This window comes from Phoca vitulina, unplaced genomic scaffold, assembly GCF_004348235.1.
Source record: "Phoca vitulina isolate PV1807 unplaced genomic scaffold, GSC_HSeal_1.0 scaffold7, whole genome shotgun sequence".
NCBI classification, from domain to species: domain Eukaryota; kingdom Metazoa; phylum Chordata; class Mammalia; order Carnivora; family Phocidae; genus Phoca; species Phoca vitulina.
Window position 1 is genome coordinate 28,958,327 of NW_022589710.1, and position 24,010 is coordinate 28,982,336.

The following is a 24,010-nucleotide window of genomic DNA, read 5'->3' on the forward strand; positions in this document are numbered from 1 at the left end:
AGATGGTGATTATTGGCTTTTTATTTGTTTTTAATCTACTCTTTAGATTTCTAAATCTGAAGAAAGACTGAAATATAGCAGATTGTCCTTACTGGTATTTGCTAATGAAATGCTGTTAAAATAGATCTTTCAGTTTCCAATGACTTTGTTTCTCTTCCAAGAGAATGTGGTTTTTAGCCTTCCAGCCTCCCTGTTTTCAGCCTCGATCAAGTAGCTCATATATTCATGTCAGGTTGCTTTACGGCATACACATTTGACCATGCCGAAAGAGATGGGCAGACACAGGGAGTGACTCTGTTATTCCTAGGTAGACTGGAAATGCGTTAATTCCATAAAACCTATGTAGAGGAAAAAATGTTGGAAAGTCTGAGTGATAATGGGCCCTGATTAAGAATCACATGTAAAGCTTTTTGCAGTACTTGTGTATTTGCCCTGTCCTTAACCCCTTAATATTTGGTGTACCTGAAATCATATTTTTATCTTGGTTTGTGTTTACTTTTGAATGCTTTCTTCTTTGTCACATGTGCACAGTAATTACTCTATAGCTGGCATATCTGGTGTGTATACTAAAACATGGGAAGTGGGCATCTTTATTTTCTCATTCAGACTTCTAAACATTGCTTTTTATTTTTTTGCTAATATACATATTTCCCATTGAAATAATTTTGCAGTAACCAGCATTTAAATGCAGTGCAAAATACTGATGAAGTAAAAAAGCAAAAATCTTTCAATAATGGATAAACTGAAATCATTCTTTCTAAAAATGATTAGGACCTTCGGGAGAAAAACTGGGAAGCAATGGAAGCATTGGCATCAACTGAAAAAATGCTGCAGGACAAAGTGAACAAGACTTCCAAGGTTGTAATGCTAACTCCTAGAAGCAATCCACTGAACAGAGAAAATCTGCAGCTTGTCTTAGAATCAGACTAAAGCATTTAATTTTACTGCAATTTAAATATAAAATCTCCTTATCATCCACATTTATCATCTCTGTCATCTCTGCTTTTTTCATCTACTCTTTGAAGCTTTAATTTTGAACATGCAGTTTGTTATGATTACCTGATTGTTTGAGCTTTGGTGATTACTGCTTTACGCTGAAGAATCTCAGGAGACCTATGCTACCCGAGTAAGCTCTTGTCACTGTACGCCTCGTGGGTTGGTTAAGGGCACTTTGGTGAAAACCCTGGCCCCCCAAAATCTAACTGAATTAACAAACGCATTTGAATACATAGATGTACACGAACTCCCCTAGGTTCTTTGGGGCACACCAAGATGACTCACACAAGGTAGAAAATGATCAAAGTGTTAAGTACAGGGAAGGGAAGGGATCAATTCTGGGTGCTTCCTTAGAAGAGGTGGAGTTAAAATTAAACTTTAGGTTTTGAAGTGGCTGGACAGTAATGAGGCATGTGTTATGTTTAGTATGGAATATTAATAGAAGGGATAATTCTCTTGACCTGAGTATTGAGTATGTAAAGTACTCCTGAAACATATGTATAGCTCCCTCTGTCTTCAAAACAATAAAAGATATTCTCCATGAGTTCAAGTTGTTCCATGGGTTCGAAGACTCTAATGACTTACAATTGAGAAGAGTTGTTTTTAAAGATGGAGACAAATGAATGTGCTGGTTCAGTCAAGCATTTTGAAAATTTCTACCAAGAATAAATGTGAACAGGAGTATTGAATTTTGTAGATGGGTTAATAAAGTTAATTATGTGATTTAGTTGAGCATTCTGTAAGTATTTTGTGGACCATGGTAATCTGTTGAATTTTAAATGTAGGTCTTAATGACATTTGAAGGACCTTTTTTTTTTTAAGTAGAATAGTTTCTGTAAGGCTTTTTTAATCAAATAAATGATTGTCATTATTTTTCCTCTAGTGTAATAGATTTGTATTTACTTCTGTACCTATTCACCTGCCTTAATTTTCGCTAAAACCTAAATTTGAGACAGGTGGCAGATACTGGGGACTAGAGAAATCTAGGCCAGGGAAAAGAATAAGCGAGGCCAGGTAGGTAGGACATTATTGTTTTATTGTGAGTGGTTGCCGTCAGTTCCATTAGCAGGGGGGTTCTGGTGTAGTTTCTGGTTGTTTCTGTTACCTTATTTTTCACTGTTAACACCTGCCTTTGTCGCTTTTATTTTGTTCATGAGACTGCATTAAATGCGAATCCCTTACTTAATATCATGCCATTCCGGCAAGAAATTATAGGCAACTGTTCTAGGCATTCTTGCAGATTGTTTCCAAAAGAGAACTAGAATTTATCCATGTTTCATCATATGCTTGGCGATGAGTATAAAAATTGACCCTTATTTCAAAACTCAGCACCAAGTGCCTGGTGGCTTCTTGCATAGCTAATGATCTAGAGAGAATAGAATTTACAGTCTTTCTCTATTTTAATGGAATTTAGACTGTTTTCAGATAGGCTAGGGGTAAAGTGATGTTGATAGACTCAGAACCATAAGTTATGCTGGGAGGAAAAAGAACTATGTAGAACTCCTTTAGTGTTTTAGATGATAGAAATAAGTAACAATAACTTTATCTAAAATGTAAGAGAGGGTGATACACTGCTTTTTCAAGATTATCTTTAAAGTAGTAAGTACTCTTGAGGAGCTACTATAAATGATAGGTTCACATGAAAGATACTTCATAAATATTACACTTAGATAAAAATAGCAATTTTTAATATTAGATCTTTTCTGGGTATTAAAGTGGAATGGAAAGTGCTATCCACAACCAAACTACCAAACTAGATGGAAACTTTTTAGCAAAATTAGTGCAAATCAAAATTAACTTCTCATTTTTCTGCCTCTTGTTATAAATTAGGCACATTTCTTTTACTTAGATTCTTTTTCCCTTGGAAAGTTTTCCAAAAAACTTTGTTGCACAGTGCTCTCTTCCTGTTTTTCTTTAGTGATTGTTCTACCACTTCTATGGTCAGATGATAAAAATGACCTCTTAATTGTGAATTAATTCTGAATTAGCAGTAAATCATTTTCCTTGAATGAATGTATCTTAGGCAGTTAGGTGTATTTCTGAAAAAATAGTGGACTTTATTGAATCACTGAAAACACTCCATTAAAACATCTAGTAAAATACTGCCACTAATCTTGAATAAAGTTAAGTTTTTTTGTGTGTGTTCAGAATGTGATTAATCTCTAGCTTTTTATTGTGTAATTTTAGATTTTCATGTTTAGATTTTCTAAATTGATGTGTATGCATCTTAAATCAGTAATGGATTTCAAAGGTCACATTTAAATGGTGCGGGAAAGATAAGGTTGAGATGTTGCTAGCTCGCTTGCCTTCTTGTCACCTGTTGAACTTCACAAGTGTTTTTTTCTTGGCTTGGTTTAGATGTGCATTTTTTGGGTGTCGTTTTTTTTTAATTTTGTAGAGGTAGTTGGACTATTAGATTTTTATTTTGCGTGTGATCAAGTCATTACCCTAATTTTGACAAACCATGATTTTGAGTTAATAATTGATATCCATCATAGTTGGTTTTAAAATCACCAAATTTAGACATGCATTTGTAATACCTTTAAATTTACAGCTGACAAGAGTCCCTGTAAGTGTCAGAATTAGTCTTCTTGATGCTTGGTATTGGTGAATTAATTGTCATCAGTTTTTCCTCTTTCTTTCCTGTTTTTCTCATATGTACCACCCATCAAATTTTGATGGCCTTTTTTTTTTCTTTGTAATGTCACTTGACCTTGAAGCTGGAAATGTGAAAGTTGCCATTTTAATCCCATGGTGTTACAGTCCATCAGTGATGCATTTTTTTTTATAGAGATTTGCCAGCCAGTAAGCCTCAGTTACGTTGCCCAGGTAGATTTTTTTTTTTGCATGTAGTTTAAGTTTTAGCTTAGGAAGTGTACTTTTAATTTTTTTGTTCTTGTTTGTTTTTTGCATTGTTTCTAGAAGGGCAAATCACTTGATTTCTAACAGCAAGGAAAATGTCCGTATTATCAGATACTACCTTGGTTTACTTGAGACGTTATTTAGGATGCTTTAGAGATTTTGCAGATTTTTTCTTATGGAAGCATTTTAACATTTTCAAAATAAATTTGAGCTTTTGTCAGTATTAAGATGAATTTTTAAAATACTGTGACTTTTTCCTCCCTTAGAGCTTAAAAGACTTTTTTTTTTTAATTCTACAATCTTGTAAGTTTGACTTGGTTCATCTTTTGCTTTAGGAAAGACAACAACATGTGGAAGCAATTGAATTAGAAGCTAAAGAAGTTCTCAAAAAATTATTTCCAAAGGTGTCTGTTCCTCCGAATTTGGTAAGATTGATTCATTATTTCTCTAAACAAGTCCTCTTTACCATTACTTAAGGAAGTTGTGAATAAGCAGCATTTGCATTCTACACTTGGTTTAGAAGTACATCTATTCCTTAATCTTTTCTGTTGTTAATATGGGGTGCTTTTGAGTAGGTAAGATAAATAACTTGGTGCAAAACTCATTTCTGTTTATTCAACTGATACTTTTGTTGTATGCTATAAATTTTACATAATATAAATATATTTACATAACAATTTACATAATATAAATATAAAATTATTTAGAGGATTGTAAACATTTGGGAAAGAAATATTAATGTTTAATAGGCCAGTTATGTTTTTAATAGCTTTATTCAAAACAGCATAATTTTGTTATTTTAATTTCATGTATTTATATATTTATTTTTAAGTGGGCTCCACACTGGGGTTGGAGCCCAACATGGGGCTCAAACTCAGTGATGGTGAGATCAAGACCTGAGCCGAGGTCAAGAGTTGGACCCTTAACTGACTGAGCCACCCAGGCGCCCCAAATAGAGCTTAATTTTAAATGATTGCATTTAGTTTTAGGAACACTTCATTTTTTAATTAAATGTGTTTAATACTTTGAACCAGGCTTCTTTCATTTCAAAGCTCAAGATTTTGGTCACCTGTTAACTTCTTTAAAGAAAGCCTTGAAGATAATACAGAACAGCTTGCTTTACTTAAGGTTAAGTGAGAGAGAAAAGTTGCTTTGATTCAGAGAATTACTACAGTGAATATTTGAGAGCAGAGAAAGCCAGTGAGAGTGCATGTAGTTTGCTAAAATGGTGTTGTAGGGTCTTTCTTTAAAATTTTATTTTAATGGTAAATTGTATAAACACTCAGAAGTAGAAAGAATAGTATAATGAGCCTGCAGTACACAGTCTTGTTTTACCACTTCCTAGATTATTTTGAAGGAAGTCAAACATCAGAGCATTTCATCCGTAATTATTTTAGTATGTATTTCTAAAAGATAAGGATTCCTTTAAAAATTACATTAAAAATCCTTAATTTCATACATTTTGTCAATGCATTTCTCCCTTTTGTCATATAAATTTTCAGTTTTAATGAAATAACCACATACTGTAGTTTGTTGTTATCAGGACCTAGGTAAGGTCAATATGTGATTGGTTTAAGCGGTCTCTTAAATCCTTTTGATTCCATGGATCCCTCTGTATGTCAGCAACATCCCCCTCTCCCCCTCTTTTTTTTTTTGGAGAGGGAGAGAATGAATTTAAACAGGCTCCATACCCAGCGCAGAGCCCAATGTGATGCTCAATCTCATGACCCTGACATCATGACCTGAGTTGAAATCAAGTCAGATGCTTAACCAACTGTGCCACCCAGCCCCCCCCGCCACCTTTTTTTTTTTTAAACCTAATGGTTTCATAAGAAATTTCCCAGTCTGGATTTAACTGACTGCATCCCTGTAGTGTCAGTGTGTTCTCTGTACCTTTTATATCCCATAAATTGGTGGTCAGTAGAGGCCTGATGAGATTCAGGTTCAGTACTTTAGAGGTAGGATGGAGTGGGGCAAGACTTCTTCATGGTGGTGTTGTGCACTTCTATCATGAGGTCTAAAAATGTCTGCTTTTCTTTCTTTGGCCCATTGGAACTTATTTAGGCTGGTTATCAAATCCTTTTTGACACAGCACTGCTAAACTCTCACAGCTTCTTTGCTTTGTGGTATAACAAGATGTTTTTGATTTATTATTTACATTTTCTGCTCCAAACTTAGAATCAGCTGTTTCTCCAAGGAGCTCTCGGCCGTTCTTTCTATGGGTGCTAGGTGTGTGGTATAAGTAAATTTAATAGTCTGTTTTATGTGTAGTCTGAGTTTAGCTGTTGCTCTCAGATTGTATCTACATACAGTCTACATTTAACTTGTACAAGAAGCAACAGTTCTTTAGTTTCCTTTGTAACTGTTGCGGATACATTCAGGTTTGATCACTATAGTAAATGTCTACCTCTGTGGGTTCAACTGATGAGACAGCTTGTACTGGACAGACTTAAGCATACACTGTTAGTTCTAGTGCTGGTCTTACATGAAGCCTAGAAAAAGGGGTTGCTATTTATTTCATATTTTTTCTTTTGTGGCCATGACCTGTTTTTATTTCTTTATTCCTACTTTATAATTTTATTAATGGAAATAAAATTGGATTTATTTATTTGGCAGTATTGAGCCGAGAGAGTGAGTGATTATAATATCTATTCTTTACAGATTGTGTAAAATCTGGGCACCTGGGTGGCTCAGTTGTTAAGCGTTTGCCTTTGGCTCAGGACCCTGGGATCGAGCCCTACATCGGGCTCCCTGCTGCTTCTCCCTCTCCCACTCCCCCTGCTTGTGTTCCCTCTCTCTCTCTGTCTCTGTCAAATAAATAAATAAAATCTTTAAATAAAAAAAATTGTGTAAAATCACCAGCATGAAAAATTCTTCTTAATGTAATAGACTCATTCTTAACGGCAATATTACCCTCAACAGCCATACAGTTTTTGGCACTATAAATATTTATAAATCACCATAAGACTTGGCTGATGATATTTGGCTTTTTTTCATCCACTTGTTAAAAGTTGAATATTTCTGCAGGTAGTCTGTTATTTGAGAAGTATATTAACTCTACTAAAGTGTAGCATTTTTAGATTTTTGAAATGTGAAGGATAGGATAATCTATTTAATTTACGATGATAAAACAATGTTAAGTTTGTTTTTAAGTTAATATAGTCAGTAGATATAAAAGGAATTTTACACATGAAGTAAAATCTTTTTACTGTTTTCTTTTGCTTTTCTGCTAAGCAAATCAATATAGGAGAGATCTAAACTATATGACCTAGAGGAATGTTTCGAAACTTTAAGCAACTAAATCATCTTTTCAGCTGACTTTTAACTTTTATTGAATTCCGGTATTTGAAGCTAAGTAGAATTTTAATGGTATACGTTTAGTCTTGGATCAAATTTATAATGTGAGAATTCATTTTTTGGGGTGCCTCGATGGTGCAGTCGTTAGGTGTCTGACTCTTGGTTTTGGCTCAGGTCAGGATCTCAGGGACGTGAGAACAAGCACTGCATTGGGCTCTGCACTGAGTGTGGAGTCTGCTTAAGACTCTCTTCCTCTGCTACCCACACCCCACGTGCTTGCTCGCTCACTGGCTCTCTCACCCTCTCAAAAATAAATAAATTAATTTTAAAAAATAGGCTTTTTTGACCACTTGGTACTATGGGGTCTTGTACTTTGGGGTGATCTCAGCATCCAGCTATATTTATTTTTTATTCTTACTTGATGGAGTATAGAGAATCCTGATTCAGCCATATACTTAAAACTTTAAGTTTGAGCAGTTAATAGAAATTTCATGTGTTCTTTTTTCTTGGAGTAAACTAAACCAAGGGGTTTAAATCAAATTTCCTTTTATTCTCTTTTAAGTATCTAACAAATACTCTATCAGAGTTTAAAATTTGGACAAGGAGCATCAAAAATGTAGCATCATTTATTCTAAAATCTAGAATGACTAAAACCAAAATATATATATGTATGCCTTGTGTTTGCATCAGCTAACCTGTCAGCACAAATAGTTTTTGTTGGTTTTATTTATTTATTTATTAAGATTTTATTTATTTGAGAGAGATAGCAAGAGAGAGCACGAGCAGGGGTAGGGGTGAGGAGAGGGAGAAGCAGACTCCCTGCCGAGCAGAGAGCCTGACGTGGGGCTCAATCCCAGGACCCCGGGATCATGACCTGAGCCAAAGGCAGATGCTTAACTGAGCCACCCAGGTGTCCCTTTGTTGGTTTTAAATAAGTAAATGTTTATATATTCTTACCACTTCCCATTATGATTTTAAAAACACTTCATTATATGTATTTATTTCGAAGTATTTTCAGAATCCCTGGAACACCTTCATAGTGTTTGAAATCCTCTGAATAAAGTATTTTCATTTGAACTTTATTAGTTTATGAACTCAGAATACTTAGTTTTTGAGAAATGGTTTACCTGAGAAAAGTTTTGAAAGTAATTTATTTTCAGTTTTCTCTGTTTTAAAGATTGAATGTACTCGTCCTGGCACTAGTAAGTGGTAGAGGCTGGAATTAAGTGAGCCCAGATCTCTATATATAAGTCCAGAGTTCAATTGCAGATATCCTTGGTCAAGGTAAATAAGATGTGATTTTGGTGGTAATACAGAGGTGTATTTTCAGTGTTTATTTTCAAGGCTGGGGTAGGTACAATTTATGCAGCAGTTATGTTCTTTGAAATTTCCAGAAAGGTGGTGTTTGTCTGTAGGCTTTTTTTCATAGTCATCTAATTTGGTTGTTTCAAATGTTTTACTTATTTCATTTAGATATTTTTGGAAATTGGTTATTTTGACTTTTCTTTTTTACAGAGTTATAGTGAATGGTTGCGTGGATTTGAAAAGAAGGCAAAAGAATGTGTGGCTGAAACTTCAGGTTCAGAGGAGGTTAAGGTTAGTTCAAGAAATGAAGTATCTGTGTTGTAACCAGACATGGAAGAAAGAAGTAAATCAGAATTGTCTTTAAGAGCTTGGAAAGATAAAGTGCATATTATGAGTAGAATAATAATGACCTTTTGAGAAAGTGTAAGAAGGTGATTTCATTTTGTATAAATTTTGATAGAAATGCTACAAGTCTTCATTGCATTTGATAAGTATACAAAGCTAATGTTTGCTATTTCTTTAACTCTGTATCGTAATCATTTCTAAAACTGTATATTTAACTATCTCTTACTCTCTTTTTAGCCTGGGTTTAAAAAGTAAAGATCAGTTGAGGTAGGTAGGTAGAAACTGACTGGTTTGCTAAAGTATCCCCCGATACCTCATTAAGAGTGTTCAGAATCTAGATGTGTTTTTATCTTTGCTAAAATTTGGAAGATTTTTTTGTATCTCAAGTGGCATGAATAAAATCCTCTTTTCCATATGTGTGTAGCATAGGTGTTGTGACTTGACTTCACGTGTGGTTCTGCTTTGATTTTACCATCCTGCTAAAGAGTGATAAGCCTATTATAAATTGTGTAATATATTTTGTAGTAATCAGACTCAGGAATTTTTATTAGTAAAGACTGAATGACCAAAAAGGTTATTGAACTTGATTGCTGCTTAAGAAGGTTGAAATGTAGTGTCTCACTATAAAACAGTTAGAAACCATTTGTCATACCATTAAATATTGCAACAAATTTGAAGCACACAAAACTGGTAAAACTAGAGAATTTTTCTTTATTTCATTCTTTGTAGGTTCTAGAGCACAAGTTGAAAGAAGCTGATGAAATGCACACATTGTTACAGCTCGAGTGTGAAAAATATAAATCCGTCCTAGCAGAAACAGTAGGAAATGATTTTTAATCTACATTTTGGTTTTATTTTTAAATTATTAACTTATTCCTTAGTGGCTTAAATAGTTTATCTTGTCATTAGAACATGAATTTTTCAAAACAACTATACTTTTGCCCGTAGGAAGGAATTTTACAGAAGCTACAGAGAAGTGTGGAACAAGAAGAAAATAAATGGAAAGTTAAAGTTGATGAATCACAGAAGACTATTAAACAGGTATCTAAAAAAGCATAGAGCAAGTAGTTCTCAAGAGTGTGGGCCCTGGATCCAGCAGCATCAGGAACCTGGAAACTTGTTAGAAATGCTCGTTCTTGGGCCCCACCCAAGATTTTCTGAATCTGAAACTCTGTGGGGACAGCAGTCTGTGTTTTAAAGAGCTTCCACAACTGATTCTAATGCCCACCCGAGTTTGAGAATCAGTAGTTTAGGGTGTGATTTAAGGTAGTGATCTAGAATGTAAAATGCTTTGGAAGTTGTAGAACTACTGTGCGATAAAATAAGGCAAAGAATTTGGGGTTCAGAGCAAGCTTTGCAATGTTGATATGTGACCCATGATATAGTATTCAAGAAAAAGTTAATGAGTCCTTCTGTTCATGTGATTTGAATGTTCTTGGGCAGTCCTAATTTTTCTCCCATTTACTTGGCTGTGGTAAAGAGTGTCATCTGTGTGGTAGTCATCTTTGTATGGTGACAAATGGTAACTAGACTTACTGTGGGGATCATTTTGTAATGTATGAAAGTATGGAATCACTATAATGTACGCCGAAGACTAACAGGATATGATATGCCAATTATACTTTAATAAAAATATATTACAATAAAGGGAAAATAAAGAGTGTCCTCTGTTGCTCACTTGTTTTCCTGGGCCAACCTGTGCAGAATTTAGCATTGCTGGTGGTATTCTATGTTAATGCATTTGGGGATTAAATATAGCCAGTTACTAGTTGGTTGTTAAGAAAAAAAAATAAGCACTTCTAGCTGGGCCTTAATATAATATCATGCCAATGGGATAGGTTTTGACGACAATTTAAATCAAGTTAAATGTCTTACTTTCATTTTCAGGGTCTTTTGAAACTCAGTGTGGCTTTAAAATGAGATGCATTTCAAAACCTCTGAAGAGTCTGATTAAAATTCTACAAGATAGAAGCTCTGTATTCTTGATTTACTTGGTCATATAGTTGTTTCACATTTCAGATGCAGTTGTCATTCACATCTTCAGAACAAGAGCTAGAGCGATTAAGAAGAGAAAATAAAGACATTGAAAATGTATGTTATTTCATCTCTTGACTTACAACCTGTGGACTCATTTTTAGCATTAAACGTTGTCTTAAGATCTGTGTTTTAAGATTTCTTTAATGATGCAGTTGTTACGCTTTTAAGAATATCTTGGGTAGTGTTTGAGATGATACTGTGTTATATTTGTAAGTGTAGTAACTTTCCATTGTGGGGGAGCATCATGAAAGGAATTCTTATATTTAACTTTTCTTTGTTGCGTTGCTAGCTGAGAAGAGAACGAGAGCATTTGGAAATGGAACTAGAGAAGGCAGAAATTGAACGATCTACCTATGTTACAGAAGTCAGAGAGGTACTCAGAATTTTTTTGACTTTGCTTCTCAGTTTAAATTAAGTTTATAATAATGATAAAGTATTTCAGTGTAAGTTGTTTGTGGCAGAGCGTCCAAGTAGCGTACAAAACATGGGATATCATAAGGAGATCAATCTTAAACTCTAAACTTCATTGCAGCTGAAAGATCTGTTGACTGAATTGCAGAAAAAACTTGATGATTCATATTCTGAAGCAGTAAGACAGAATGAAGAGCTAAATTTGGTAAGAAGCTTGTTCTCCACTGGGTATCAAGTAGGCTCTGAAAACACTTGTGTTGACATGTGGAGAAACCATCCAAACTTTTTCTCCTTGCTAACATCTTTAGCTTGGCATTTTTGTAAGTTTAAGATAATCTTCGTATTCTGATGACTCCTAAGATGATCTTTCTTTTCTTGACTCCTAAGATGATCCTTCTTTTCTTAGCTCCTAACAATGGCATGTTTGGCTTGCAACTCTTTTCCAGAAAGAAATTCATGCTTTATAAAACCTAATTCCTTGGACAGTATTATTTTTAGTGAATAAAGAAGTGAAACAAATAGATAAAGATAGCCTAAATTGTGAAGATTCTCTTCTCAGAGTTATGATAGTTAACTGGACCTCTTATTTTCTAACCTGGAAGGAGATGATTGAAGGTTGAAGATACGTATTCTTCACTCAAGGGCAATAATTCATTCCAGCTTCTTAATTTAACTGGTCTTTCTATAGATTATAGATAACAAAAAGCTTGTGAAATTCTCATCAGCATAACATTTAGAGCATAGTAATTCTAAAACTTAAAGATAACTAAGGTTAGCTAAATGCCTTATAATGACATAGAGTACCCTGTATTCCCATTCTTAAAATTTCTGGAAATTTACACTCCTCCTGGCAAGCTTAGCTGTTAGATAAATATGACTAGCTCATTGTATGTTTCAAACAATCATTTTGTCTTTCTATGACTGAAAAATTGTTACAACACATGACTAAATTGAAAGTATCTGAATAAACTCTAGGAAGATTGTAGTTAGTTTTCTCCTTACCCCAAGTTAACCCTGCCTAGTTTGGAACTTTCTTAGTACTGCTGTGTGTACTAAGAAAGAAAACTTCTTAACTCATTCGTTTGTGGTTGGTCTTCTGTATTATGGCAGTGATTTATGGGAATGAGGGCTCTTTGAAAAGTACACATAGAGCCCCCCCTCTTTATTTTTGAAATAAAATTTTGGTTTTACTTATCTTCATTTTATTTAATTGAATCATTGCCACTGCAACGTGTGACTAGTTTTATACATATGCTTGCTTATATATTGCACACATCAGGACTGTGATTAGGCCATAGCTACAAGCTATAAGCCTCACCCTGTAATGTGTTTTTAAAAAGTCATTTTTAACTCCGTTTGTTGGAGATTTTACTTTTAACTTTGGTGCTTGGTCAGAGCTGACCCCAACAGTAGCATCAAACCCATAGGATTATGGTTGAGTTCAGCCTAATGTTCTCTTTGTATTTTTGCCTCTTTACTTCTGTTAAGGGGCCATTTTAAATGGTACTTGTTTCTTATTTTTGCCTTGAATTTGTAATCTTTATTTTAGTCTTTCTGCTTGTTTGCTCAGGATAACTGTTGCCACATTTTAAGATAAAATAATTTTGTTTGCTTATACATACATTGTATGTTTGGGGGTCAAAGGAATAATTATCTGATGTACTAAATAGAGTTAAGTGAAAGAGCAAAAACTGAAGCATTTGGGTATTTAGAGAGTTCTCCAAATAAAATTTCCAAATGGAATGTCCCTCACTAATTCCTTCTCCAGTTTGAAAGGTTAGTATCTTATATTTCTCCCTTTTGGATCTCCAGAAACTGTTTGGGATGGTATGCCTGTCGGTGTGAGGCAAAATCAATTAACTTGATGAATTTAATAAAGTTATTGTCAGTGTAGTCCATTTCCCTCATTCATATTTAATTGGAGCATTTATCATGAGAAGAGGCATTATATATTGGCACTAGAGTTTATAGAACTTTATAACTGTTTGGACAAATTGGTTCTTGAGAATTGTATCTTAAGACATCGCTTTAACAGAACATGATAAAATAAAATTAAAAAAAAAAAGACATCGCATATTGTATAATTAGGCCCTTGTGGTCTTGCACTGATTTCTTTAGTGATGTTTTAAAGGATGATCAACATTTAAATTTTTGAAGTTTTCATTTTACTGGATTTGTAATCTTCCATTCAATGTCTTTTAAAATATTACACAATTGACTCTTAACTGTATAGGTCAGAAGGCCTTAAAAAACTAATTAGTAAAATTTCTGGCTACTTGCCTTTTAATTTAATTTAAATATGAATGAAGTACTTTATGAATCGTAATACTTTTAAAAGGCACTTTACTGGAATGTGATGGTTTTATTTTTACATTTACAGTTTTCTCCTCTGAACCCTAGTTTGTTTCTGTAGCTTTTCTTATATTTAGCTTTCCAGATGGGAACCTCCACTGCTTAGCTTTTCTATACATCTGGTGCAGCATATTGGCTAATCCACTGTGCATAATAACTGTTAGCAATCCCATTCTTTCTCATTCATTCTTCTAGAGGTCTCAGCACAATCAAAGAAGGATGCAAATTAAGTTAATTGTGGTGTTCCTTTATTTTTACAGTTAAAGACACAGTTAAATGAAACACTCACAAAGCTTAGAACTGAACAAAGTGAAAGACAGAAGGTAGCTGGTGACTTGCATAAGGTAAGACACTGCTTGTCTTGAAGATGCCATATCATCATGCTGTGTTGTGCCTTGAATCTTAAGTAAACATACTGCTAATTCTGGATTTGTTTTTTTTTGCATATTAACGTGTTTATAAATTTAAGCTGTTTTACAGTTGCATTTTTGGAACTAAACTTTTTGGCTTGTTTTTCGATTGTTCTTAATTTGCTTCATTATTTCAATACATTTATATAAGTAATTGCTTTATAAAGTATAGATTAAGTTTTAAATGCAATTGAAGGTACTCTTTTTAAAAAATTTGGTTACATCCATGTATTGTTTTGTTGGGATTTTCTTATGTAGTTGCTTACAAAGTATGTTTCTTTTGATTTTTATAGATTCAAAATGTGTAGACCTCTGATGTTTCAGAAATTTGTTCCTTTCATTTATTTCTTTGTGGAAATACACTTTCTTAATCTCATATATAAATAGGGAGTTTTTAAGATTACATTTCTTACTCTCTACATTACAATGGCAAGTTATTTGTAATTCTGTTTTTAGATAGTTTTAATAGTGCAAGTCACATGCTTATCAAAGCTGCTTTAGAGCTATGATTGTGTTTGTGGGAGTCATTAGCAAAACAAATATGTCACTTTTTTAAAAGTTGAAAGAAATATTTTTGTTTTGTATGATACAGCTTCTAATTGTTATGTAAAAGTCTAGGAATCCATTAAGAGTACATTTAGCATGATGAAAAAATAAGTGTAGGAATCCAGAATTGCTTCAAATTATTTTGGCGTTACTGTTACCAGTAGATAAAATGTGAACTCACGATGTTTGTTTCAGAAGTAGGTTCATGATACATTGTCAAGGATGAGCAATCTGACTTACTTTGATAGGTGATTTTAATTTTTGACCTCTTGATCACAATATAAAACATGCATTTTTAGCCTAGCAGTTTCGTGTCTCAGGTATTAAGGATATTAAACAGGTGCTCAAAGATATGGATGTGCCATGTTATTTATGATTGCTAATGCAACAGTAGAAGACAGTGACTGCCCCTTATCTGTAGACCAGAAACACTGTGCAACACTTGATTAGAAATGTACATAAATAATTATTGATATAAAAAGTTAGCAAAATACTTCGTAAAACAAGCAAGTATAAAATAGCAGGTATCTTAAAAGCCCATTTCTATGAAATTTTCTGCCCAAATTTTTTGTTAGCACTTGTATGTATACAGGAGGGATCTGGACAAGAGGGTCAGAGCAAAGCCACTATTTAGGATTTGTGGGGCATATATGGTTTCTCTCACATACCCTTCTTTGTGTGTTTAACACAACCCTTTAAAAATGTAAAAACCACTCTTAGCTTGTGAGCTATACAAAAACAGGCTGTGGCCAGATTTGGCTGATACGTGATCTAGACTAATGTTAACCTAAATATCAACTGTGGCTATTTCTTCTTTTAATTTCTTTATACATTTTTCTCTGTTGTTTGAACTTTTTAAAACAGCATATGTTTTTAATCTGGTCAAGGAGGAAGCTTTTAATTTTGGAGGAAAAAACTGAATAGATTGGCTTTCCATTGTATTTTGAGATGAGCTTTAATCTTGTAAAAAATATGTTAAGAAAATCACTCTTTTTTTTTTTCTCATAATACTCCATTGTAGTATTTAGAGGCTACCATGTTGCTTTTCCTTACAGGCTCAAAAGTCGCTGGATCTTATCCAGTCAAAAATAGTAAAAGCTGCTGGAGACACTACTGTTATTGAGAATAGTGATGTTTCCCCAGAAATGGTATGCATTTTCTTTTACCCCAGATCTCTAGGCTAATTACCTTGTAAATTACATGAAGAATAAAAATGTGCTAGATCTGTTTCTGACTAAAAAAAAACGCCTTTGTAATGTACTTCCATCAGTTATGTTGCATTCTTACTGAAGGTCATCTTTTCTTCCAGATATTTTATCTCTGAAATGCGCTGTTTTTATTAATGTTTGTTTTCACTTTAGCTTGTAAGATAGTACATTAATTGTAATGTTTGTGTTGGAAGTATTATGGTATACTGCTGAAGAATGTGGACTTTGTTAGATTGCCTGTGCTTGAATCCTGACTCTGCTACTTAGTAGCTGTGTGACTTTGGACAACTTTCCTTAGCCTCTGTGTGCTTTGGTTGCCCCATCTGTGAAAGGCAATGATAATAGTACCAATCCTGTAAGGATTGTTGACAGGAATAAATACGTTACTATCTAAAACACTTAGAATAGTGCGTAGCACTTAAAACAGTGCTGCCTAACATTTAGGGCTCAATATATGTGAGCTTACTTTTACTGTTATAAATGTGCTGTCCTTTGGTGTCTGGCAGATTTTTTTTTCTGAAAGGAGAAATGGATTTACAACTACTAAACAGGCTCTAGATTTTTGCCTTTGTTGGCCTAGTGACATAACATAGCTTTCTTTGGTGCAACCTAATTTGCATCACTAGATAGCAAATACTGTTTCTGTATGTGGTTTTTGTTAATTTTTATGTCATTTTCAAGATTTTTCATGTTTGTATTTAAAACAATAAAATATTTTCTGTTTTAGGTTGCAAATGCCTTTTCCTTATGTTTGGAGTTGTTTTTTATCACTTTCCTCTTCTTTTTAGGAGTCTTCTGAGAAGGAGACAATGTCTGTAAGTCTAAATCAGACTGTCACCCAGTTACAGCAGTTGCTTCAGGCAGTAAACCAACAGCTCACAAAGGAGAAAGAACACTACCAGGTATTAGGTAAGAATAACTGAAGTACTGTTGTCTGTTTACGGCTAGTTGACAGAGTGTGTGTGAGTGTATTTGTAGTGGGCGTTTACCAGGACTACGGGAGCTCCCATTGCCCTCCTTGGAAGTAGTCCCTCTTTCTTTCTCTCAGCACCCGCAGATGACAGCTTTAGCTTTCTTGGAGTTTTATTTCCATTTCTTCCATATTTTGGTCTTGCAGCTTGGAGGGGGAAAACCTTTTGTTTTTGCCTCCTTTGATCTTAAAAAACAGACTCTCTCATGACTTGTTTACCTAGGTTTTGTTGCATAATATGGGCAACTACTTTAGTTGATCCTGCTCTTAGTTCTGGTAAAGTGTCTGTGTGATTTTTTTTTTTTTTCTTAATGACTTGGTAAAATAAAGTGACTGTAATATTTTTACTGATAGTAGATGCTGAATTGAAAATCAAGTCATCACAATTTCTTTAAATGGGAAACTGAGTTTTTACTTAAGTCTGCTTATAAGGTAATCAAAGAAATCCCATTTTTTAACTCCTAAAGTGAGTCTTAATTGAAGATAAATAAACCTATCATTAACCAAACCATATTATGAAATTTTATTGCCCTCCAGATATATTAGGTGTCCTGGAAAAGTTGGATGGATCACCATTTTGGTTATAGGGGCATTCTATCTCACTTTTATAGAATGATTGTCATCTGGTCTGCCTTAGCATAAACTCTCCTTTAAAATGCTATTCAGGTCAGTTAGCTCCACAAGATTTCGTAGACAAACCCAGCTCATTCTTTTAACCTGTCCGCAAAAATAATTATACCTTAATCTTTTATCCTTGGTAAGCTAACCTCTCCATTGCCTATAGTTAAACTTCTGCCACATTACTTCCCTTCTCTAAATTAGAAAATAATCTGCTTCCTGCGTCGCTGGTAACTCTTTCCCATGTCTTCAGCCTTATTCTCTTCCCTGCACATGCTCCTTCTGTTCAGTCTTGAAAACCTGCTCTAATGTCTTACTTTAACCTTCCTTCAGGTTACCACCTTAATTTTTTTTTTTTTAAAGATTGTATTTATTTTGACAGAGATAGCGAGAGAGGGAACACAAGCCGGGGTGGGGGGAGGGAATGGAAGAGGGAGAAGCAGGCTTCCTGATGAGCAGAGAGCCCGATGCGGGGCTCAACCCCAGGACCCTGGGATCATGACCTGAGCTGAAGGCAGACGCTTAACGACTGAGCCACCCAGGCACCCCCCACCTTAATTTTTTTTACATCACTGTTTAACAGAGATTCTTAAAATGAGAAACTATTCTCATAATATCTACTTCTTTAATTGCTATTAACAGCTCCATGTACTCTAGAATGCCATTCCAATGAAAACTTTTTGCTGAGGTCATTAGTGATTTCCTGATACGGAAAGTATAAGAAAGTATAAATTTCTAATATAAGAGACTGAAAGTAGTTATAAAATATGCTAAATAGGCTGAAGTCAGTCCATAGGCCTTGGTGTGATAAGAAAAGGGCTTCATTTCTGAGAGCCTAAAAAATTGTAAGATTACTTATTACCCTGTGCCTTTCAACCTTGTCGGTATTATCTCTCCAGCATCTCAAAGGTGTTCTTTAATATTTCTTTTTCTTCCCAAACACGTGGTATGCTCATATTAAGTCTTAGGAACCTATTTCCACATTGGTCGTTTTCCTATTAAATTTGAGACTTATACTGATTGTTGGCAGTATAACACTTTTATTTTTCAGATTTTTTCTTCCTGATTTATGAAATTGTAGCAACTTGTTAAATATGTATATCCTGGCAACACAGCTAAAACTGAACTGTTGTTTGGCAGGCAGCTCCCCTAAGTGATAACTCTTTGGTCAGCTAATGAATGTAAGTCCAAGTTCGGCAGGTGAAAAGGTGGTTGAGCATCAGCAGTGCAATGTGAAGGGCAGAATGGGTTGGATAGAATGGATTGTATGAAGACAGGGTCTGCTAGGCACTTGAGAACTCTTTCTTCTATAGGTTCTACCCGGCATTGGCAGTGGTAACCCCTCCCTACAGATTCCTTGGTTCCCACAGCCTTCTTTGTTTTTTGTTTTTGTTTTTTTTTAAAGATTTTATTTATTTATTTGAGAGAGAGCATGAGAGGAGAGGGTCAGAAGGAGAAGCAGACTCCCCTCTGAGCAGGGAGCCCGATGTGGGACTTGATCCAGGGACCCCGGATCAGTTAAGCAGTCGCTTAACCAGCTGAGCCACCCAGGCGCCCCCACAGCCTTCTTTGTACCCTTTAAATGTTTATTACGCAGTTTTGAACTTCAGCCATCATTTTTGCTCGATATATTCTCCCTCTTGTGAATTATTCATTTATTTATTTATTTCCTTTTAGGGGGGTGGGGTGGTGGGAAGGGACAGAGGGGGAGGGAGAGCAAGAATCTTAAGCAGGCTCAGTGCCCAGTGCAGAACCTGACGCAGGGCTCCATCTCACAACCCTGAGATCACGACCTGAGCTGAATTCAAGAGTCTGACATTCAACCACCTGAGTCAACCAGGCACTCCTCTTGTGAATTCTTTTAAAACTAGTACCTGTATTGGATGAGAAAAACAAAAAACAAAAAAAACCTACTACTGCCTAATGATTAAATTGAAAATATAGCTTGTTTAATCATCGAAATGTAGGTAATAGGCTAATATCTGATGTCAGGAAACTTACTTCTTACTTCTGTACACAAGTACATATGAATTGTTTAAAATAATGCTATACATATTTGATAAGGGAAAAACAGTTTTTAAAAGGCATAAATGGGATGATGATATGCAGTTATTTAGTATTCTAAATCCAAATATTCATTACTTAGCATTTCTCTGAGCTGTAGGGGTATGTGTATTGATCTTATATCCTTAATTTGTAAGACCTTAACCTTTCTTTTCTTTTGGAAGTCTTCCTATCTATTTCCTATCCCTCCACCCCAAAAAAAGAAGATTGTCACCTCTTACCTTCCTTTGTATGAATTAAGATACTTTTTTCTTTTTTTTTAAGCTTTGGACTAACAGCACTAGTACTTGATGGTATGCTTTTTTTTGTTCCCAGATATCTATTTTTCCTTACGTTTCTTTCATATTTGCTTGTCTTCTAAGTTTTCAAACTGTATGTCTGACCATATCAGAAGATTTCATTACTCCAGTCTGTTTGGGCTGCTATAACAAAAATGCCATAGACTGGGTGGCTTAAATAACATTTATTTCTGACAGTCCGTGCATGGCAGAAGGGGCAAGGGAGCTCTCTGGGGTCCCTTTTAGAAGGACACTAGTCCCATTCATGATGGTGGAGTCTTCCAAAGGCCCCACTTCCAAATGCCATTACATTGGGGGGTTAGAATTTCAATATATGAATTGGAGGGGTGGGCACAAACATTCAGACCATAACACTCAGGTTCTCTTCCCTTGGAACCAGTTTATGGAATCCTATGGAGGGAAGAAGTTTATTTTAACAGCACTTACGAGTATCCCGCTAAGCTTGAGCAGGCTTCTGACTTGTGGTCATTTGCTTAATCTTCACAACAACCCAGGGCATTGGGTAGGTAGGTGGTATTACTTGTTTTTTTATTCCATTTTACAACAGACCCACAGAGGTTCTATAGTTTGCCCAAGGTCATGCAACTAGTAACTGGGTGAGCTGGGATTTAAATTGTGGTGGTCTTTGCCCAATGCATACACTCTTAATCAGTACTTTTCTTCTCTAATTCAGGCATTCTGTGCCCTGACCTCTTTTTCTTGCTGCTTTTTTTCCTCCTCATTCTGTCTAATCCTTTGTTGCCAGCCTCTTATAGTTTGTGTTTTCAATTCTGACTTTGTCCTCAAGTTGGTATTTTGTTTGTCAGTAGTGAGTTGGAGAGGCTCTTAATGTTATCCAGAAAAAATTGAGGTGAAGTTTTGTGTGTGTGTTTTGTATGTATTTGCTCTCCCTATTCCATGTGACCAATAGGTTTTTTTACGACGTTGTTGTCTCTCGTTTCTGAAAGAAGGATGTTCTTTTATAGTGGTATTGAAGTATAAGGATTAGTGTTCCAGATAAAAACTAGCTTTTATTTCTACACTTTACACTTGGCTATCACGTAGCTCAGGCTTTCATTTTCGGTGGTGTGTTTACATAGCACTCAATAGCGTCCTGTACCAGTGGGCTGTGTACACTTTCTGATCCACTGTTAATCTTGTTCTTAATTAGAGAACACGATAGCCAGTGATAACTTTGCTTTTTCACTTTCTCATTCTTTTCCCCTTGACTTTTTATTTTGAAAAAGTTCACACATAAAAGTTGAAAGAATAGTGCAACACTCGCACATCCTTCACCTGCTTCATCTCTTTCCATGTATATACGTATTTGGTTAATGTCAAACCGTTTGAAAGTGACTTTCAGATACGACATTTTATCCTTAAGCACTTGGGAATGCATCTCTGAAGAACAAAAGCATTCTCTTACAAATCCATAGAACCACTATCACATCAAAACAAAACCAGTAGTTACATAAAATTATCCATTATTAAACCCATGTTCAAATTCCCTAGGTATACCGCAAGTATTTTTTAGCTATTTTTCCCAAACCAGGATCCAGTCAGAATTTATATGTTGCATTTGGTTAAGTCTTTTTAGTCTCTCTAATGACTTTTGAAGTTTAATTTCTTATAGTCATTTTATCTGACTTGGAAAGCTTCCCATGACCTCAGAAAATTTCTGTCTGAAACTTTATTCATGGGGGAGAGTTGTAAATTTCAGTGCTACCCACTTTATTAGCTTTATATTTTCTTGAGAAGAACTAATAAAAATGGATTCCCAATGTTCTCTTAAATTTTCTAATAGTATTTTTAAATCCCCACATTATTCTGTTTGGTTTGAGGTTTTCACTCATATTTTTAAATCCACCTCAAAAGCTTCTGAATCCTGTGATTTCTCTCTTGTTTTTGATTACCATTAGTATAATTGCTTTGATCCTAGTTGAAAGAGCCACGCTAGATCAAATAGAATATGTATTTTTGGTGTTTGACAAATGTCTTCTTTTGTTTCTTGTTTTAAAATGAATTTCTTTCTTTCTGATCTTTTACAGAGTGAAGTAACTGGGAAACTGTTCATTCAAGGATAACAGAAGGCATTGTATTATATTTTGCCAAATTAAAGCCTTATTTATGTTTTCACCCTTTCTACTTTGTCAGAAACACTGAACAGAGTTTTGTCTTTTCTAATCCTTGTTAGACTACTGATTTAAAGAGAGAAAAAAAAGCCAACTCTGTAGACACCTTCAGAGTTTAGTTTTATAATAAAAACTGTTTGAATAATTAGACCTTTACATTCCTGAAGATAAAATAAACATGTAATCTTTTATCTTATTTTGCTCAATAAAATTGTTCAGAAGATCAAAAGTGGTAAAGACAATATAAAATTTAACATTTTAATACTGATGTTGTACACTGTTTTACTTAACATTTTGGGGAGTAACTGCCTCTGACTTCAAGAAAACACTTTTTTGTTGCTAATGTAATCCGTTTTTTGTAATGGCGTCAGCAAATAAAGGGATGCTTATTATTCAAACTTGCTCTAATTTTCATTGCGCTTTAACAGATCTCATTAGCCGTACAGATCAACATAATTTAGAACACAGTTATTAATTGCAACTCTTGGACAAGGTAAGATAGGTATTGTTGCTCATACGACTTCTGTAAGGGGAGTTCTGGGTCTTCTGCGTGGCTCCGTGTGGTGTGAACTTTGTCCAGCAGTGCTGTGCGCCACAGAAAGGAGGAGGCAAGAATTTAGCATTCAGACCCACTGCTCCAGCTTCAGGTGGAAGAGCTCTGCTTTTACACTTACTGTTCATAACCAATGATAGGGGACTTTTTAGTGTCCTTGTCAGGCACTGTGTTACACAGTTTGCACATGTTATTTTTTGTTGAAGAAAGTTTTTTCTTCATTTTTTTAATTTTTATTTTCTTAATTTTATTTTACTATGTTAATCACCATACATTACATCATTAGTTTTAGATGTAGTGTTCCATGATTCACTGCTTGCGTATAACACCCAGTGCTCCATTCAGTACGTGCCCTCCTCAATACCCATCCCCAGGCTAACCCATCCCCCCACCCCCCTCCCCTCTAGAACCTTCAGTTTGTTTCCCATAGTCCATAGTCTCTCATGGTTCGTCTCCCCCTCCAATTTCCCCCCCTTCGTTTTTCCCTTCCTACTATCTTCTTTTTTTTTTTTTTCTTTTAAACATATAATGTATTATTTGTTTCAGGGGTACAGGTCTGTGATTCATCAGTCTTACCCAATTCACAGTGCTCACCATAGCACATCCCCTCCCCAATGTCTATCACCCAGCCACCCCATCCCTCCCACCCCCCCACCACTCCAGCAACCCTCAGATTGTTTCCTGAGATTAAGAATTCTTTTTAATTAAATAATTTGATGCAAGCACTGAACCTTGCAGACGCTAACTAACCACTGAAAGCTATCTTGTGCTATTGAGTATAAAAGTGCCTGTGAGGCCATAGTGTGGTCTCCTTGCTATTTCAGTAATGCTTCTGCTTAAAATAGCTCTCTTCTCTTGGATATCAGTCCTGGCTTGCTTCTTCACCATCTTGAAATCTGTTTGAATGTCCCCTTTCTCATCAGGTCTTTCTTGACCATCCAGTATCCCCCTCTGCCTCCCTCTCCACCTACCTATTTTTGTTATAATGTCTATAGCCTCCAGTATATACTTGGTCATACCTCTTCCTCCCACCAGAAAGTAGCTCCATGAGGGCAGGAATCCTCTCTTCTATTCTTTGCTTTTTCCCCAGCCCTGAGCAAGTGCCTGACACTTGTGCTCAGGTACTGAAATGAATGAATGGATAAAATTCATTTTTGTAGTTTGAGAATTATCTGAAGTGGTGCCTTTTCATATCATCCCGTGTACACCAGATAGTATTTCTTTTTTATTTATTATTTTTTAAAGATTTTATTTATTTGACAGAGAGAGACACAGCGAGAGAGGGAACACAAGCAGGGGGAGTGGGAGAGGGAGAAGCAGGCTTCCCGCGGAGTAGGGAGCCTGACGCGGGGCTCGATCCCAGGACCCCGGGATCATGACCTGACCCGAAGGCAGACGCTTAACGACTGAGCCACCCGGGCGCCCCCACAAGATAGTAGTCCTAAAGTATGTAGAGATAAACTGAAGAGGCTGCTCATGGACAGTGATGACTGGCTGAGGATTTGGACTACCCCAGGCCTTGCTGCTTTCAGCAAACCACTGGAAAACTGATCTGAAGGCCAGATACCATATCATCATCATCATCATCATCTCTCAATCTTTTTACTTGACTATTGTCTATAAAGA

The 24,010-nt window shown here is 35.4% G+C and overlaps 1 protein-coding gene across 6 annotated transcripts in view; it reads left to right on the top strand.

Annotated features, from left to right (window-relative positions):
* Positions 1-22,247, top strand: part of KTN1 (kinectin 1) — a 107,187-nt gene extending 84,940 nt beyond the window's left edge. For 2 of the 6 annotated variants that reach the window (XM_032405170.1, XM_032405175.1), the window contains 11 exons: positions 772-858; positions 4,194-4,283; positions 8,671-8,751; positions 9,535-9,624; positions 9,754-9,846; positions 10,825-10,896; positions 11,132-11,215; positions 13,866-13,949; positions 15,617-15,709; positions 16,558-16,678; positions 21,748-22,246. In XM_032405170.1, the coding sequence (XP_032261061.1) occupies positions 772-858; positions 4,194-4,283; positions 8,671-8,751; positions 9,535-9,624; positions 9,754-9,846; positions 10,825-10,896; positions 11,132-11,215; positions 13,866-13,949; positions 15,617-15,709; positions 16,558-16,678; positions 21,748-21,752 (900 nt within the window). In that variant the 3' untranslated portion in view covers positions 21,753-22,246. Of the gene's footprint in view, positions 1-771; positions 859-4,193; positions 4,284-8,670; positions 8,752-9,534; positions 9,625-9,753; positions 9,847-10,824; positions 10,897-11,131; positions 11,216-11,374; positions 11,459-13,865; positions 13,950-15,616; positions 15,710-16,557; positions 16,679-21,747 lie in introns of all 6 variants that reach the window. The other 4 variants (XM_032405172.1, XM_032405169.1, XM_032405171.1 and 1 more) reach the window with 4 other exon arrangements.
* The last annotated feature ends 1,763 nt before the right edge of the window (positions 22,248-24,010 follow it).